General features: G+C 31.4%; 1 protein-coding gene across 3 annotated transcripts in view; it reads left to right on the top strand.

Moving 5' to 3' along the window:
- The window catches only part of rn (rotund), a 152082-nt gene that overhangs the window by 47248 nt on the left and 85353 nt on the right, over positions 1-19481 (top strand). For 2 of the 3 annotated variants that reach the window (XM_089710260.1, XM_089710257.1), the window contains exons 3-4: positions 8531-8627; positions 9888-10009. In XM_089710260.1, coding sequence (XP_089566386.1) covers positions 8531-8627; positions 9888-10009 — 219 coding nt within the window. The remainder of the gene's footprint in view (positions 1-8530; positions 8628-9887; positions 10010-19481) is intronic. The other variant, XM_089710258.1, reaches the window with a different exon arrangement.

Genomic DNA, 19481 nt, shown 5'->3' with positions numbered 1-19481 from the left:
TATTAATGACCTACCGAAATCAGTGAAACACAAATCAGTTTTATTCGCAGACGACACTACCCTAATTGTTAAATGTACTGAAAAGGAAACGTACGAGAGAGATATAAATGAAGCAGTTAAAAATATTGTAAAATGGTTAGAAGACAACAATCTTAAAATTAACTTATTAAAAACAAAAATAATTCAATTTTATACAAAGAATTGCTCCAAAATAAACCTAAATATAAAGTGTGATAACCAAGTAATAGAACAAGTAGATCATCATAAATTCTTGGGTGTTTTGTTGGATGAAGGTCTAAAATGGAACAAACATATTGATTACGTTTGTGACAGAATTAATCGTTTCGTTTACGTATTACGGCGTTTAAGAGATACTGTTTCTATGAATGCAGCAATAAATGCTTATCATGCCTACGTTTCCTCTGTACTTTCGTATGGAATCATTCTTTGGGGACAATCTTGTGATGTGCGGAAGGTATTTGTCTCACAAAAAAAATGTATCAGAGCTCTGTGCGGTTTGAACCAAAGAGACAGTTGTAGACCTCTGTTTAGTAAATTACGGATCCTTACTTTAACTTGCATGTACATAAGAGAAGTATGTTTATTTGTAAAATATCACCCGGAATACTTTAAGAAGAAAGGAGAAGCAAATTCGCATATGTTGACAAGATACCAAAACAAATTACATTTCCCAACGTGTAGAATTAACAAAGCTAAAAACAGTGTAATATTTATGGCTATTAAAATATATAATAAAATACCGGACAATTTCAAGGAACTACCAGTAAATTTTTTCAAAAATAAACTGACGAACTGGTTGATGGTGAAACAATTTTATGACATTGAAGAATTTATGACTTTTAAGTAGTGTAAACTGAATTGTGTGTGATAAGTGTGTGATATAATCGTGTTAATCGTAGTGCATTCGCGTAATTGTGAAAATTGAATTGTGTGTACATTTAAATAATTAGACTAATCAACTTTCTTTTCAATATTTGCACACCCAATCAATGGGTAGAATGTATTAGCCACATAATATTGTAATTAAAAACATCTATAATTTGTAACTACATTCTTGCAAATAAATATAATTTGAATTTGAATTTGAATTTGAGAATAGCTGTTGCAATTGCTATACCATTAAATAATATGTAGGAGCAATGGTAGCCTAATCGTTAAGGCCTTGGACTGCGATCAAAACGTTAGAAATATCTAAAGACAAACGTCGAAAATCTTATGCTTGAATTCGAGCTACTTTAAAAGTGTCTTACATATAAATAATAAAATATATACTCTATTTATGGGGTATACCTATTATTCTATTTAATCACCGTGAAAAGAATTTCTGAATGTGTGAATTATCTCGTAAAACACAAGAATACAATATTTCTATTTTCATAACACACATAATCTAAAGATATTAAGCTCCAAGGTTCTCCTATGTAAGCTTTTAAAAGATTCTGTTAGAACTGGGTTATATCGACATTTTATGTTTTTAAACATTTGAATTATTTCTTCTAAAACAAAGCGAATTGCGTGACTTTATTTTAATGGAGTGCTTGTTTTGTTCGCGTTTAGTTGTTTGACCTAGAACTACATTCGAATGAGGCTGGAGTATATAAATTGTCTTGAGTACTCGTTAAGTATCCTAATTATATGAAATATATTAATATTATATAAAATTCTCGTGTCACAATGTTAGTCTGCATACTCCTCCGAAACGGGTGGACCGATTCTCATGAAATTTTCTGTGCATATCGGGTAAGTCTGAGAATCGGCCAACATCTATTTTTCATATGTACCACGGGCGAAGCCGGGGCGGGCCGCTAGTTAATATTATAAAATAGGGTGGAGAAAACTGTTTTTATTTTTAAAATTCGAAGGTTTGATAGAAAGGTCAAAAAATTGTATTAATAGATAAAATCGATCAGCTTCAGTGTGGGTCACGATTATTTTAGGGACATTGCATGGGACATAAAATATGTTCAAGTTGAGATTTAATATTTATTTACACTTCCACTTTTTTGAAAAAAAAATAATGTAGAGTAATGCATATTTGATTCTGGTGGTTTTTGTCTAAAAAATCAAGCGTATCTAACTCATATTTATCTTCATACGTAAGTAGAGTTGTTTCATAACGCTAGTAGAAACTATAAGGTATTATATTTTTCCTTTTTTACAGTATTAGTCTTGTAGAAGTATCAGATAAGAATAATTTTAATTTTATTCAAGACTTGTATAACCTTAACCTGTTTCTAATATACATATACATATAGAAGCAAGATCAAAGGTTTACCTACAAAATAGCACTTAGTAGGAAAGTTTGAGATGTATGCGAGGTTTTCAGTGGCCGTCTCCCGAGATTACACTGGTTTTGGTTTAAATGGCTTCGAGGTTAGGCTCTTACATTATAAATAACTATCGCTATATAGGCTTATTTATAACTTGTTCTATATATCCCGCTGTATTCTATAAGATAGCAGCACAGCTCTATGTTATTGAAAAAAAAAAGGTTTCAGGCAAAGACAAATGTAACTATAGTTGAGATTAATTTGTAGTACATAATGCAGTGTATTTTTTATACCGTTCAGGCATACATTATAATATAATGGACATATATGGCGTTGGTTATATTTTAATCCTAATCATGGATGTAGAGTTTCATATGAAAAATTTTATTGCTAATTTTATAGTAAAATATCATATTTTGTTCCCTTTCTCTTAAAAGCTTGTTGACCTAAGTCCTAAACTTATTAGTGCATACATATTATAATATAAGTTATCCAATATGTAAATATGATACATGACTTTCACGTTTTATATTAAAAAAAACTGTAACAAAACATTATAAAATGATATTTTTTATGTTTACAGTTCACTACGTCTCAAGTAGCAGTAAAATCATACTTGACTTGGTAATTTTAAATTGTATAAACCGTAGTCTGAAGTTCAGACAATTTTCAAACACTTGAATTGAAGTGTCTTAAAATTGCTTCAGTGTCAAATTTTGGAGCTTTATCACAAAAGTTAAATATTATAGCTATCGATCTATATGTATTTATAAGGAAGCCGTGTCATGTCACCAGTTAAAGCTCAAGAACGGCTGATTACATTTTCATAATTTTTTGATTGTTGGATAATAACTGTTAAATTTTAAAAATGAGTAACATAGCGACTAACCGCTGAGAATGGCTATTCCTACTGATATTATTAATGCGAAAGTTAGTGAGGATGGATGGATGGATGTTTGTTATTCTTTCACGTAAATACTACGGAACCGATTACAATTATTTTTTTTGTAGGTAGCTGAATACCCAGAATAAGACAGGTAATACTTTTATCCCGCAAATCCCACACGAACGGGAACTATGCGGGTTTTTTTTCGACAACGTGAAAGAAGTCTCGGGTGGAAATCTAGTTTAAAATAATTTAATGAATCTCCTTGTTTTAAATGAACACTTCATAAAAATGTAAACTTCACTTTATAACTTGTAAAATAATATTCTCTAGCAAATAGCTTTAAGAGTGTCCGCCGCTCTCGTGGACCAATAAATCTAATTCTCGTGGAAGAGCAAGCAAGGTAGCGGAATTAAGTTAGTTAGCGTCGACTCTAGACAAGGTTGATGTTGGACTCGTAAAATTATAGGTTATTTATATATTTTAGCATCTTTTGAAGGCTCGTTATCGTTAGAAAGTTGATGTAAAATATAATGTAGGTGGCCAAAATGTTGTAAAAGGCTATCTTGTTTACATTATGGATGAGATATTTAAAAATTCGTATCTAGATACATTTTGGGTAGATACATAGTACATGGGTATTATAATTAAATTGGTAAAGTTGTAGCTACTAAAAGTAATTCAATTTGACCTTAAAATATAATTAAACTAGATGTTATAGATATTATCGTAAAACAATTACGAGGTTCCATAATTTAGTGAATATAAAGCTAGAATTTATTTTTCCACCAAAATTTATCGTTAACCAAAGGTTTCGCTTGGCAATTTTAAAATATTTAAGTAATGCAATTTATTCTTAAGATTTGGAGACAAGGGCTCCTGAATTACAAGTTTAATTAAAGTGGCTTAACAAAGCATTTCGTTAACGTAAATCATTTGGTTTTGAGTGAAAAGCTCCTTTGAAGTTTCTATTCATTACAGTGCTGTTTTATAAAAACAAATTGTCATTAATTTAATAAGAGGAGAGTAATGAAAACAGGGATGTTCTGTAACTTGATTTGGCATAAACTAATTTAGGCTTGTATTGATTTTTTTATTTTCTTAAAAAGTTTCTATTTCTAGATTTTTAATTAACATCTCATTTTTATACAAAACTAATCATGATTATATAATAAATTTGGTCAAAAATTTACAGGAACCTAATATATAATAGGGTAAATACATAATATAATTCTAATATACATCCAAGGATCAAATCATAATTATATTCTGACCCTCTGTTCCTAATGGTCGTGGGAGGTCTAAAGGTCCAATTATCTAACCCTTTACTTACTCTCCATTATTTCAAGGTGGCTTCTTGTTTACATTGATAAAAAAGTATTGATCCAAGTACTCATAAAGTTTCTTTGAATTGCACTTTGTGCTAGTATTTCTTTATAAAGGAAGCAATACGAGTAATGTTGGAAAGAAAGGTTATATTTCTTGTTGTTCGATTTGTTGTAATTATACGAAGATTATACAATAATCTACTAATATCAGAACCTAGATATAACACAAGATAAAAAGTAAAACAACTAAAACCCAACTACGACAAAAAACGACGCTGAAAAAGTATAAAACAAAAGTTAAATTGATGAACTAATAAAGAAGCTATGAACGAAAAGATGTGAATTATATGCAATCAGCCCATGAATACAGGTAAAGTCACAAGCAAATGCTAGTAATATATATATATTCAAAATGTGCAAGTAAAAAGCTTTCAAATGATACCAAACACGGCATATTTATCTTAACTTTATTTTTTTACTCTGTATATTTTGTCCACTAGAGGGCGCCACATTAGATTTTGTGAAACCCCATATAGCCTATAACCAGCGGACAATTAAGACGCTTCTAATGATATGTCATTTGTCGAATTCTGATAAGTAGTTTAGAAGTTACGAGGGAACAGATGAACATACATACATACATACATACATATATACATACATACATACATACATACATACATACATACATACATAGCCTGTCAAAATCATAACCCTCCTTTTGCTTTGCCGTAGTCGGGTAAAAAATGTAGGTACTGCAAACAAGCGATAAAAAAATATAATACACTATGTATATGTAATTACCTATACCAAAGTCAGGAATGTTTAAGCCATAAAAAATTGCACAATTTGAAAAACTTTCGTAGTTCGTCTAGGTAACTTATCAGTTTTTGGCAATGCCACCCAAACTATATAGTCTGAACTATTTCGTAAGAAATATAAAAAGTTCCAAGGTTTATTTCCTGAACACGAATAAACTAGATACATTGAAAAACGATGCAATTAAAACTATAATGTAACTTGTTGAACACCGAGTTGAAGACAAATTGTAACTTGATTTTTTTATATCATCGAAGCGGGTGAAGATAAACTAAAAGACACGTGAATCAATAAAACTCTATTTTATTTCCAGTTACGGTCCAGCCACCTCCTAATCCAACGATAGTTCCTAAAAATACCTAAAACTTTAACGAAGAAATATCTATTTTTGTTTTTAAATATAGACTAGATATATTAGATTAAGTGTTAGTGCCAATAATGTCTGTGACCTTATCAAATATTTATGTAAAGAAACCTAACTATCCAATGAAGCGCGAATTTGAAGAATTTAACGGAGATGACAAAGAAACAGCAGATGCTAATTATAGCGATGGGAATTCAGAAATCAGTGACCTTGAAAACACTCCAGATGAGAGTAAAGCTTTAGATTACACAGAGAACACTCTGTCTCTGAATCCAGTCGCTGATTTTATAAAGAAGGAGTTTCTGCCAGAGTTTGATTTCAATCCGTTTCGCCAGAACCTTTGTTTCAAGGATGGTTTCCAGAATGCCAGATCGCCGTTTCTTCTTCCAACACAATTATATAAGAGTTTCCTGGCTACTCTGGGGAAGAGAAGACGGAATGTCAGTGATTGTTATTCGCTTTATTCAAGGAACATGTTGTTCTCAAATGGCTTTAATTATGAAGTATCTGATGATGAGAATAATGGTGATAGGACTGCTGATTCTCCTGATGAGGTAATTTTAAATATTAAACAAAGATCTCTATGAATAAAGAAGGTCTAAGAGATCTCAATTCGACCAGTTGTTTCATAAAAATATCACTTAATAAAGATTACTTACCTGCTTTTGAGAGACCTTAATTAAGTTTTTTTTTTTATAAAAATGAGTGTGTTTTCTTAGTAGAAAAAACACTTGCATAATCTTAATATATATAAATCTCGTGTCACAATGTTTGTCCTCAATGGACTCCTAAACCACTTAACCGATTATAATAAAATTCGCACACCATGTGCAGTTCGATCCAACTTGAGAGATAGGATAGTTTAAACCACGTACCAAGGGCGAAGCCGGGGCGGCCCACTAGTAAATGCTATAAATTTAAAAGCTACAGTATAGGCTAAGGCTATAGATTATATTTCCTGCGCATGTGTTTTGAACATTATATCAGCTGATATAGATTAAATTGCTCACTTACTCTATGGATACCTAAATATTTCGAAGTAATTTTTAAGTTGCGTGTTTGAAGCTGAATGAAACAGTCTGGATTCCTATTAGATTATAAGTTGAGTGTTCTTATGACAGCAGAAGAGTAAAACATGGAAACGGCTTTTATATTTTTAATTTTATTCGATTCAGATTTATGAAATGAGATTCATGTCTATTATTAAGTTATTCATTTGTTATGTTGAAGATCAAAATGTCAAAAGCGAAAGCTCTTTTTACATGCTTTTATTTAATTGATAAAATTAAAATTAGTTAATAGCTTCACTTGTATGTCGTGTTAACGATATGGTTGTTTGTAACCGACTCTTTAAACGGACAGATTAAATTCTAGTATAAAGATTATTAGATATCTTAATATAATATATATATATATATATATAAATCTCGTGTCACAATGTTTATCCTCAATGGACTCCTAAAACACTAAACCGATTATAATAAAATTCGCACACCATGTGTAGTTCGATCCAACTTGAGAGATAGGATAGTTTAAACATGTAGGTACCACGGGCGAAGCCGGGGCGGACCGCTAGTTTTTTCATAATTTGACGTATCAAATATCAATTCACCAAATGTTTCAAGCAATGTAATGAAATACAACCAGAATAACTTGATCTCTATGACCTACGTTGCATCGATACGTAAGAGAGCTCTACATTAAGTGGTATTGAGGAAAATCTTGGTCCGATAAGTGTACACAAATTCTTATAAGATTTTGTTCAATAATATATCTAATAAGGCTGTCGGTTAATTGAAGCAAGAGATTAGTAACCAACAAATGAAACATGAATGATAATACTATGACGAGCTTTTATTAAACTCAAACATTTATTTATTCCATTAAGACTTCTTGTAGAAACACATTCGAAAGTGCTTAAATCGTCATTACATATCGTCAATACATATTTTTAACAATTACCACCGATTCGAAAAGCAGTATCTATGGAGAAGAACCGGCATGAAACTCCATAGTTGCTCTTTTAAAATCATGTCAATATTACAATTTAATTTTACATAACATGTAACTAATATCTAACTACATGATACCTATATCATATATTATATCACATATTAGCTTTAATGTATGTTTGTATGTAACCTTTAGATATAAATAAAATACAAATATGCCAATTATTTAATACATGGAGGTTATCTACATATAATTCTTGTGTAAAATGTATGGAACAGAATTAACTGAAAAAAGATTATGCGATGAATCGATTATGTCCTGAAATTAATTATAATAATATGTACTTGATATTGTTAAAGCAAAGCTGCAGGTTAAAACTGATGTAGTTTTAAATTGAAACGCGATTCAGTTATTTTTTTTTTTCATATTAATTTAACTACTTTTGCCTCTAGATGGCGTTGCCGAATCATGCGCAACAGCTATTTGTTTTTGACAGATTATAAATCGTATTTCAATCAACGAAATGTTGTACAAATAGTCAAATATACATTTTTGCAATAAATTCCATGAAACTTAAATTCCATTCATTCAATCAAGCTTTATCGTTTAGTAGGTACGTAAATTATAAATTCTGTTAAAACTTAAAACCATAAACACACGCAATTTCTTAAACACGCCAATGTTTAAGTAAGTCAGTCGATTAGATATTCACGATTTTTAATATCTTATCGACTGAGCGACTGACGATCTGTATTACAAACTACTACAGACACCATTTTTTGTACTTATACTATACTAGCTTTTTCGTATTTAGTTCGAAGCTATCAAAAGGATATTATAATTGTTTTATGCAAAGGCTTAACAGATTTAAGACTTCCTCTTGTTCCAGAAGGCGGGGGCATCGTCAGCGTTCGTGTGGAGCGGCGGGGGGGTGACGGGCGGAGGGGGGCAGGAGCAGGCCGCGCAGCAGACCTCGGTGCCCTCTGGTGGGTATTATCTGTTTATTTATAAAATTTATAAATATTAAAAAGATCGTGTCAGAAGTGAAACTTCTTTGGAGATTCCAAGATACCGAAATCGTCGCCTTATTCCATGACGTGACGGTATTGCCATGACGCTACCTTGAAATTTTACTCTCAACGTGCCTTGAAGTTTCACTTTAATAAAAACCGTATTATTTTAACAAAATTTTGAATTCTTCTACATTAAGACATGTAGAGCAGGGCACTTATAATATTATAGTATAGATATTATATAAAATAATATTTTTTTTTCCTCTACTTAACGTACTGCAAATATATATATATATAACTTTTCAGTAGTCCCTACCATATATCTCCAAGCTCTTCGATTATAAGTAATCTTACTTTCTGAACCTTTTAATCTATACTAATATTATAAAGCTGAAGAGTTTGTTTGTTTGTTTGTTTGTTTGAACGCGCTAATCTCGGGAACTACTGGTCCGATTTGAAAAATTCTTTCGGTGTTAGATTAGCTCATTTATCGAGGAAGGCTAGCTAGCTAGGCTATATACCATCACGCTGCGACCAACAGGAGAGGAGCCACGGGGGTGAAACCGCGCGGAGCGGCTAGTTAAAGATAAACTTACTAGAGAAAGCTAATATTATCGATAAAATAATATCACAAAAGAAAGCTTTGAGAATTCGCAGCAGACAGACAGCCGCGAGCGATACAAGTTTAAACGTACGTGTCTTTTTCGTATTAAAGTATGTTTGTTTCAAGGTTTATGAAAAAATAATAGAGTATATTACTTTATCTTAGTTTTTACTGTAGATATACACTATACTCTATATTTGCCCGCGGTTTTACTTATTGAAACTTGCATTTATTCGTCCAAGTTTTTAAAAAGCTCGTATGTCTCAATATTGGTTTGAACCGTTGCAGTTGATTCAATTGTTATTTTTAATTCAAAACTAATTTCTTTGTACCTATTATTAATATTAGAATTATAACATGATTTGGTGATCATTTTATTAAGATGTGCATCACACATAAATTCTTCTTCTTTTTAAATTAAAGTTACTAAGTAAAGGAACTGTTAATTTAACTTTTTCCGTCTCTTTTTCTTAGTAAAAATTCACGAAAAATTTGATTTTTTAAGAATTCTTGAAATAATTGTTTTTTCTCCTGCCTTTAAATGACCGGTTAAAGTACCAGAAAAAGTCATGTTTCGAATTCCTTTCCTGTTTCGTTTTTCGTGACTAAAACCCAAGGTCTACCACCAGGTACCCAGGGTGGTGGTGCCCAGGGCCTGGTGCACTGGATGTCGGTGATGGCTGAACACATGGGAGGGGGCCACGACCCCTCCCACTACGCCCTGCCACCATGGAACAACGGTGGTGTTGATGTAAGTATTACGTTTAAGATCTATTTAGTCATCATCATCATCAGCCCATATACTGCTAGGACTTGGGCCTCCTATGAGAGTACAGGCCATGTACAGGCCATAATCCACCACGGTGGCCAAGAGTGAGTTGGCAGATATGACATGTCGTCGAACTTTGAATAATTGTAATGTCGGTTTCCTCACGATGTTTTTCTTCACCGTTTTAGCAGTGGTGATGTTATAAGCATGAGCAGATAAATTGAAAAATCTATTTATTTCGTAGGTAAATCACCATCGTTTGAAATTGGCACACATTTAAAAATAGCGTTATTCCTACCTCAATTTTTCTTTAGGTAACATAATAAAAAAAACCTTCACCAAGAGTAACATACAATTACGTACAAAGCCATTTTTTTTTTTGATAACGATATTCCATACATTTAAATTTGTTCAGACATTTTGCAGTTATAGTGATAAAAAAAACACAAAAAGATACCATTTTTGATACAGATAACGAAAAATTCGTTATTAAACAGATGCATATGATTTTTTTTTAATAATTATGGTTATGGATAGATATAGATAAAAATCAGTGAACCAGTTTAACCAAGTACCAAGCACGTAACTTAATCTGAGGTTAACACTTACTTAAGTAACTTGGCTGTGCTTAATAGCAGCAATTATAATTCATTTACATATTGTTTAACAAGTCGAAGTTTAATGTGGCGATTATGCACAGGTTTCACTTAATAACTTAAAATGTTAATAGTATTTGTATTAATTTTCGGTAATATTTCCCTTTGGGGCATGCATTTCACTGATAGAATGGTCCAGTAGTTTAGGAGGTACAGATAAACAAACATCCAAAAAAATGTGTTATTAGTTATAACTACATATAAAGGCATAAAACTTCTAGATTGATGTAATTTATTCAAAAGAAACATGTTCCTCTTTAAACAGCTAAAAGATTATTTAAATAACATATTCTTATGTCTAAATTAGAGATTTATATTTAAAAAGCGTCATAAATAACCAAGTAGATATAAATGTTATAAATTAATATTCATTATGACACGTGTTTCTTCAGACTCTTAAATCAATGAATAAATGTAAGTATAATAAAATTAATCATAAGAAAAATAAAGATTGGTATTATTTTAACATTTTATTTTTTCTTATATTAATTCGGAGATAGAACAATAGTTTAATGTGCTAATTTATTGTAAATACCTAGGAATGAAAAATAATGTAGATAATAAATCACTACATAGTATAAAACAAAGTCGCTTTCCCTGTCCCTATGTCCCTATGTCCCTATGTCCCTTTGTACGCTTAAATCTTTGAAACTACGCAACGGATTTTGATGCGGTTTTTTTTAATAGATAGAGTGATTCAAGAGGAAGGTTTATATGTATAATAACATCCATTAAATAGTGGAGAAGTACTGTTATTTTTGAGGTTTCTAATGTGATGTCGTAAAAAAGTTACATTTTTTCCGCTCACATTGCAAACGCAGGCTGAACCCTACGAATTTTATCAAAATAATGTACTAAGTATTATACACATTGAAAAGGTCTACAGAAAAGTCCGCGATGGTATATGTCTATCTCTTATGGATAACCCACAATAACTTTTTTTTGTCATTTACTTTTTACGACAAATAATGGCTAATTTTCGATGTGATTTTCACCAATACAGCATTAATCCTTAACCAATTAAATACCTTGAATACATTGTTCATTTAATATAGATCTATATGGCCCTTTACACCGTATGATTTAAGTGAATATTTTCGAAGATATTACAGATTTAAAAATTGCGGGACGTTCACGTAGCGTTTGCGGCGGTACCGGCCGGCCGGCCGCCTGGCTATCTATTTTATACCCGTGGGAAGCCGGAGCTGGCCGCTATGTTTTTAATTTTTATATATGTACAACGTTCACAGTTTTTCTGTAGTGTATTTAGTATCACCATTGCACCCGTGCGAAGCCGGGGCGGGTCGCTAGTTAATAATATAATAAAGTTTTTGTTTTAAATTTAAATCGCGAATTGCAGCAAACTCAAAAAAGTCTGATTATTTTGTGTACGTTTATAGATATAATAATTATTGAATTGCGCAATAAGTAGGTAGGATATCGTTAATTCAAAAATTATTATTATATAAGTAAGTCCTTTTTCCCAAACCACAGGCATAAATAAATACGGTATTACCACAGAATACTTAAAAGTAGCTTACGCTAGTATTACTAAGGTCTCTTCTTTACAATTTTAATATATTTTCGTATGTGAACCAAATCTAACTACGTGAAGAAAATAATTAATCCATATTTGTGCCGCTACAGTTCCACACATATTTGAATAAAATTGCAAATACTAAATGGATGCCTCGTTTATCGATTCTAAACGCATCATTAGTACATAATACAACCCTTTTGAAGATGCTCTAGGGTTGCCACAGATTTAAGTTTCGCTATGTGCATGCTAATTTTTGACAACCCTTCACATATAAACACAAACGAATTTCGACCTTTATACATTGAATTAGAGTCTAGTTTTGAAATGTGCTTTGTATAAATCGTAAGTGGGATAAGACGAAACTATCTCATATTAGGACTTTGATTAATTTTCGATATTTCGAGTGCATACGATTTGCATAATTGGATGGGAATTTGGGGTCTGCTAATGACGTCATTAATTTGTGATTCTTTATTCAAATTTTGAGAAATGTAGGAATATTTTGAATCTGTGTACGGATAGGGATTGATAATATTCAAAGCAAATATAACCGATTTTTTATTTTGTTATTTTTATAAAGGGACATGTAACGGGATAAATATTATTATCATTTTTGTATCTCTTTTAACAAAATATCTATTATTATATCGTTTTGGTATATTCCTAATAATTTACCAATGCTACGAGCTATTCTGCGTACCAATCTTTGAGTAATCTATACTAATATTATAAAGCTAAATAGTTTGTTTGAACGCGCTAATCTCGGAAACTACTGCTCCGATTTGAAAAATTATTTCGGTGTTAGATAGCTCATATACGGAGGAAGTCTATAGGCTATATATCATCACGCTACGACCAACAGGAGTGGAGCCACGGGGGTGAAACCGCACGGAGCAGCTAGTTAATTATATTATTAATTGAAAATAATGTATGTCCTGAAACAATTGAAGCCGAATAAGAACATTTTCTCATATAAAGTATCTCAAGAAACAAATAAATACGTTAGATCGTGCTTACTGACAATTCATTAAAAAATAATGATTTACTACTCGTTTATATCAAATAAGGCAAGCTTTTGTTTTATTAAAACGAATTGATTACGTCAACTAACAAATTTTAACCAAATGAATAATGCACGGTCGTTTAGTAAAAGTGTATTTTCAATATTAATGTCAGAGATATTTTTAATATTCAATTGTCATTAATAAGGAATAATATTGAAACACGCAGTATATGGCTAGTTCACGCGATACTGTGAAAGTAAAAGACTTCACGCTGTGTAGGAAGAGAGTATTTTATACTATCTCGATCCCGTGGCGTTAATCGCGTGGTACTAGCATAGAAAGTATCCTACGTGCTAGGTTAGACTATATTCTTTATGTATGCCAATTTTTATAGGGATGCGAACAGCTGACTTCACGTGAAAGAGTTACAAACATCCATAGATTCGTACAAACTTTATTTTTGTTTATAATATTAGTGGATATGGTAGGTAAGGTAGGTAGATCTTTACCTATTGTTACAATTATATTGCAAACGTGTGTTTGTTTATCTTTTTTTGACGTCACAACGGATAGAGCATAGTTTTGCCTACAGTCTTCAGTCTGGATATAGTTAGAAGGATAGAGAGTGACATAAGTTTTTTATCGCGATAAAACATAAATAAACCACTCCAAATTCTATAAATTCCGATACTGTTAACTTTCTTTGACCACGAGGGCGAAGCTATGGTTACCTGTATAATACTCTCGTATGTGTTACATTGTTTACTTAACTCCTACGAAACAAATAAAACATTTTGAACGCTTCATAAAACTTAATTAGAATAATTATAAAATGCTATTCCACTCGCAATGTTACCAGCACATCCTAGTAAAAACCATATGAAGTACTTACACATAAAAAAACATGTTATTTATATTTCCTATATAATTAGAAATTAGATATTACAATACACATAAAACGCGATTTATTCATTAACCTATTGTTTCAAAAGCATCATTAATAATATAATTAATAATTCGCTTTTTATACCCGGTGTTATATTTTCATGTCAATATATCTTTTTGCATATGAAATTACCAATAGGAAACGTGATTTATGAATTTTTTGTCTTTATAAGTGTTCCGGTTAATTTCGCAAATAGATTGTCCAATAACTGCAATTTCTTACTTATTTCTATCAAGCTGATTTAAAGGTGCATATTGTAAAATCGTAGGAAAGTCAAAACTGTACATATTTTAATATTTGTTTAAAATAATACTTGGGGCGGACAGCTAGTATTATAACAATGGGCTATAATTATAAACATAATTAATTTCTTCTAAATGTAATCCATAATAACGTCGACATAAGCTACTACATATATAACTAACTAGCTTCCGCCCACGACTTTGTACGTGCATCCCCGTTTTTCCCCGTTCCCGCAAGAATTTCGGGAAATCCTTTCTTAGCGGATGCCTACGTCCTAACATCTACCTGCATGCCAAATTTCAGCCCGATATGTCCAGTGGTTTGGGCTGTGCGTTGATAGATCACTATATCAGTCACCTTTGAGTTTTATATATATAGATAACATAATATAACGTCTTAATCACACTCAAATACTGAACAGTCAAACACAACAACTTGCAAAAAACGAAATTTCACAGCAATATCGAACTTACCCCAATTCTTATGTTAACTGTACCCCAACTAAAATGCAATAAATAAAACGAACAAGCCCGCGAACCGATCAACAAAAGGCAAGTGTTTCACACAAACCAACACAATACCACATTGATATATCAAACAATCAAACTGACTTACGAGTAAAAAATTGCTTGCACATATTGTTCTTGCTAACTACGTTATGATGAGCATAAAAAATACCATCCAGGGAATAGGGTACATGCCTCGAATTGATCTTTGTCAAATGTTTCAATTTAGTGCAGTGACTGTCTGTTTTATAAGCTTTTGTGAGTTCATGATAATATTATGTTCGCGAATGCAACGTGCGGTTGGTATTTTTTTATAAATTTTTATACGTGACAAGTTGCTGAACTCAATTCTTTGTCAAAAAGAAGCTAACACAGGCACAGGCCTGTTAGCATTACGACTCGACGGAACACAGTGGGGTTTTAGTCGGTAAGAATCCTACATAACCCACGGCTTCTTACCCGGGGGCCGTGGGTATCTTTGGAAAATTTTCCCCCCTTAAAAAAGGCCTGTTAGCATTACAATATTTTGTAGAACTAAGGTAGAATGTCTTTCTTATGTAGAGCATTTGGGGACTGTGTTTCCTATAAATATAATATGGTGCAGTCTTAGAAGATTCAATCCCATGTGAAAAATTTAGTCAAGGAAAGTGGCTAAGAAAATCGATCAGTAAAACAGATTCAAGTGTAATAAGACATAGCTCTGAAATCGGACTCACCCTGTTTTGGTCACCTTATTATAATTGTTAAAATATTTTCGAAGTATTATAACAAAATTAGGAAAATGTTCACACAATTTTCAATAAACCAGGCAGTGAGCCAGACAAAAATGAAAATTTAATAAAGTTATCGTGAAATTTTATAGGTTACACAATCAATTTTGACAAAAAAATTTAATATCAAATAGACATAACCATTTGTTTCGTTACATTAATCACATTTTAACATGCACAATGCATAATTATCTTCTCACATGAGAAATGAAACTACATTAAGCCCTCATACGGATATTAATTCGATTATTCTAATAAATGATCGTTCGAATCATGTCTAATCACTGTAGGAATTACAATTCTCACAGAATTCATTGCCAATCAGTCAACCGTCTTGAATCGATTAAAAATCGCATAATGCGATGCAACCGTCCAACAAATCGGTATCGTCTTAATTACCGTCTGTCAAAATCGATTTTTCACGTGAACATATTTGAATAAGACATATTGCTTAATCGTTTATAATCGTGAAAGAGGCCACCTTTGTTTCTTTTACCCTATCCCTTTTTGGCGGGTTCATCGAAGTGCGTTGTATACATTGACGATTTTGTTAGAAGACAACTTATAAAATGAGTTGTAATTCTTCGATGTATAGTGTGTTTCAAAGGTTGTTGGATTAACGCTTGATTTGGCAGCTATCTATTATTGAATATTAATTATGAATGCTGGAACTTTTATTCAGAACACGCTCGGGGATATTTCCTTTGCGTATTTAATTATTATGTATTTAAACGGTTTGTGGGGTAAGAAATAATGGATTGAATAGTGTGGGATCACTGGTTATGCTTTTTGCCTGAAGCGTTTTGCACGTTTTAATAATTTTGAATTAGCAATACATTTATATGCAACTGTAACGCTGAGGATGTGTACATATATAACGTGTGTATAGTAGGAAGGTAATAAATTAAGTTTTGATGTTTAAATAACAAGTTTTTATCAAGTTTATTCATATGCATGGACTTTCAGAAACATGTGTTTACTTAAAACGGATTTTTTTGGTTATTTTAGCTTGTTGTAAAATTAAATATTTTTGAATATCAATGTAAATAGTATTGAATACAATACTATCATACAATCAAAATAGTATTGAATACAATTTAAGAAATGCATTTGACTAGGAAATTTTTCAAGATATCCATATTTATCTTATTTTAAATTGATGTACTAAAAGCGCATTTCCCTGAGGAACTTATAGCAAGTCCGAAAATCTCCAGTGCTCTTATTTTGTGATAATATAAAAATTATTATCTATAGGTACCTAGGTATGTAATTTAACCATTTTAACACATATAGTTAACCCTTTGTAAAATACTATAAAACAAGACGAAAATGATTAATGAATGTGGAGTGCAAAAGTTTGAAAAATAGCATTCATTAGTTTTAATATTTTTTTTTCTATTTTAACATCAAATTCATCTTTTTCTATATTTGATTTAACTAGGTATTATAAACTAAGAAATGGGAATAGAGCGGCTGTTGACACGATATAAAACACGATTTAAAACTGTTAAAAGATGACTTAAATAACAAACGATATTTACACATTGTGTGTAATTGTGTGATGAAAAACAGTACCTTTGAGTAAAGATTTACCCAGATATACCTATATCTGTGCAGCCATACCTATACTCCATCGCAACCTTAAACCCATTGACACAAACAGCAACATTAATCTAATCACTATATTACCCGTTTGTCGAAAACAAACGAACACAACAATGGCCGATCACATATCTACGGTGTCCACAATTTTGACAGCCCGGAGACCGGTCCGGGAAGATTAATGGACGCTCTACTCATCGCAGTAATGACGCCCTCTTCGTGCGGTCTAATGACATCGGGAATTGGGTGTACATGATTTTGGATGTTTTGGGACTAATTCATATGAGAAACTAGATTGATTATTCATATGAGAAAAACTAGATTGAATTGTTATACATAGGTACAATACCTAATTATGTCAAAAAAATTATTGAAACGTCGTTGAAAATATGGTTGAAAAATAATAAAATCATGTCCCTTAAATATTGATAAGGTTTTAAGTTTTAACATTCAACAGTACTTAATACCTACAATCTACATTCAATAAATTGATATTAGTCTCTTCATTCTTATATCAAACAAATTTTAAATTTATAGTTTCTTAATAAATATAACTATAAATAACCAACATTTATTATATTTCAAAAATAGCACCTGATGTTATTGTATCATTTAAGTATGTCACATAATTTCTTAATTCATAAACACGTTTGTACCGTGAGTTGAAATAAGTAATTTAAGTACAAATTAAGGAAATTACATACTTCAAGTACAACTATAATTAAAGTATAATTTACTTTACCATAAACAATTATAGTAAATAATAAAATGTTTCAAACGTGTAATTTTCGATATTATTTATACTCTAATGATTGTTATTCTATTGTATGATAAATAACTAATGCTATTTCATTGTTATTAAGGTACATGAATTACATTACCTTACGTAATTATATTTTCAGGAAAGCTTTTCTCATTAATCAGATATTTTTTTCATATATTTTACATATGTATTTATATAAGAATTTTAACCACTCATATATCTTTTTGCTATCAACATGCAATTTAAGTTAAAAAGAAAAAAATACTGTTCCTTTGAGTATAACTTTATCATATTATTTATTATAAAAAAACACGAAAAGAGCAATATATGATACAGAACAGAAAAAATATAACCATTTAACTTAGTCCCAAGAAAACCAAACGTGTGGTCACCCACAATCCTTGGTTAATGTCTTTGCTGTGAGGAAAAAAAAGCCAGGCATGTTTATCTTGGCTGTGATGCGGACTCGTTGCGAATTGCCCTAAGTTTCGGCCCCTAATCGATTTTGCCCGGGACAAGTCTAATTTGGCGGATTAATCGCGGACACCCTAGTTCTAATTTCCTTGTTTATTGTAAACGATAATGCGTTTTGTTCTATTTTTCGGTTATTGGTTTGAACTCGACATTTTTCGCGGTTTTAATTGGTTTAAAATTCGTGACCTATGTAGTTGATGTGATAATTGGATAAAATGCAATAAACTTCTCCTTAATATTCTAGATATTTATTGTAAACAAATGCTATACGGATTAAAGATGAAATAAGATAATGAAATAAACCAAAATCGACTCTATTTTAATCTTAAGTACATAAGATTTGACTCTTATCATCCATAATTATTTATAAGAACGCTCAATATCTCAGTTTTATTCTTAACATATAGGTGTACAATGTACCTACATATTATTACGATACGAATTTACTGTTCACCTCAATTCAATAAAATCGAACCCACTGCCCGTAGCAACTTCTCATAAAGTTACTTCAGCTTATATCACCCAGTGGATGCGTAGAAACTTCTAGTACAATAAAACGAAAAACTATTTTATTATACCTTTGGAGTTGAGGATTCGTATAGAAGAAAACTTATTATTGGTATTCAAAAGAATCGACGTTAAGAGTAAAAATTTACTTGTAACGTCTGGCTGCAGTCAGACTAGCGAAGGTCGTAAAAATTGGCATTGTTTTACCAATATTTATTTATTTATTTATTTCATTAAGGATCACCAACATGACATACACTGATACATAGATAAAAGCATTAAAGTAATAACAATCGTAGACATAGTGCTGTCACAATTATAGGCAACCACCACTAACAATTAATATAACATTAAATCAAAGACACACAGTCTGCAGCTAGCTGCAGATTGGGTAAAAAGTATACATATACATAATACATAAATCCAATTTTGACGGCAAAATA

Source organism: Colias philodice, chromosome 24 (genome assembly GCF_061535455.1).
Source record: "Colias philodice isolate Cphi_HAF_F1 chromosome 24, ilColPhil1 Martin Lab GWU primary, whole genome shotgun sequence".
NCBI lineage: Eukaryota > Metazoa > Arthropoda > Insecta > Lepidoptera > Pieridae > Colias > Colias philodice.
This window is presented reverse-complemented; position numbering and strand designations above follow the sequence as displayed.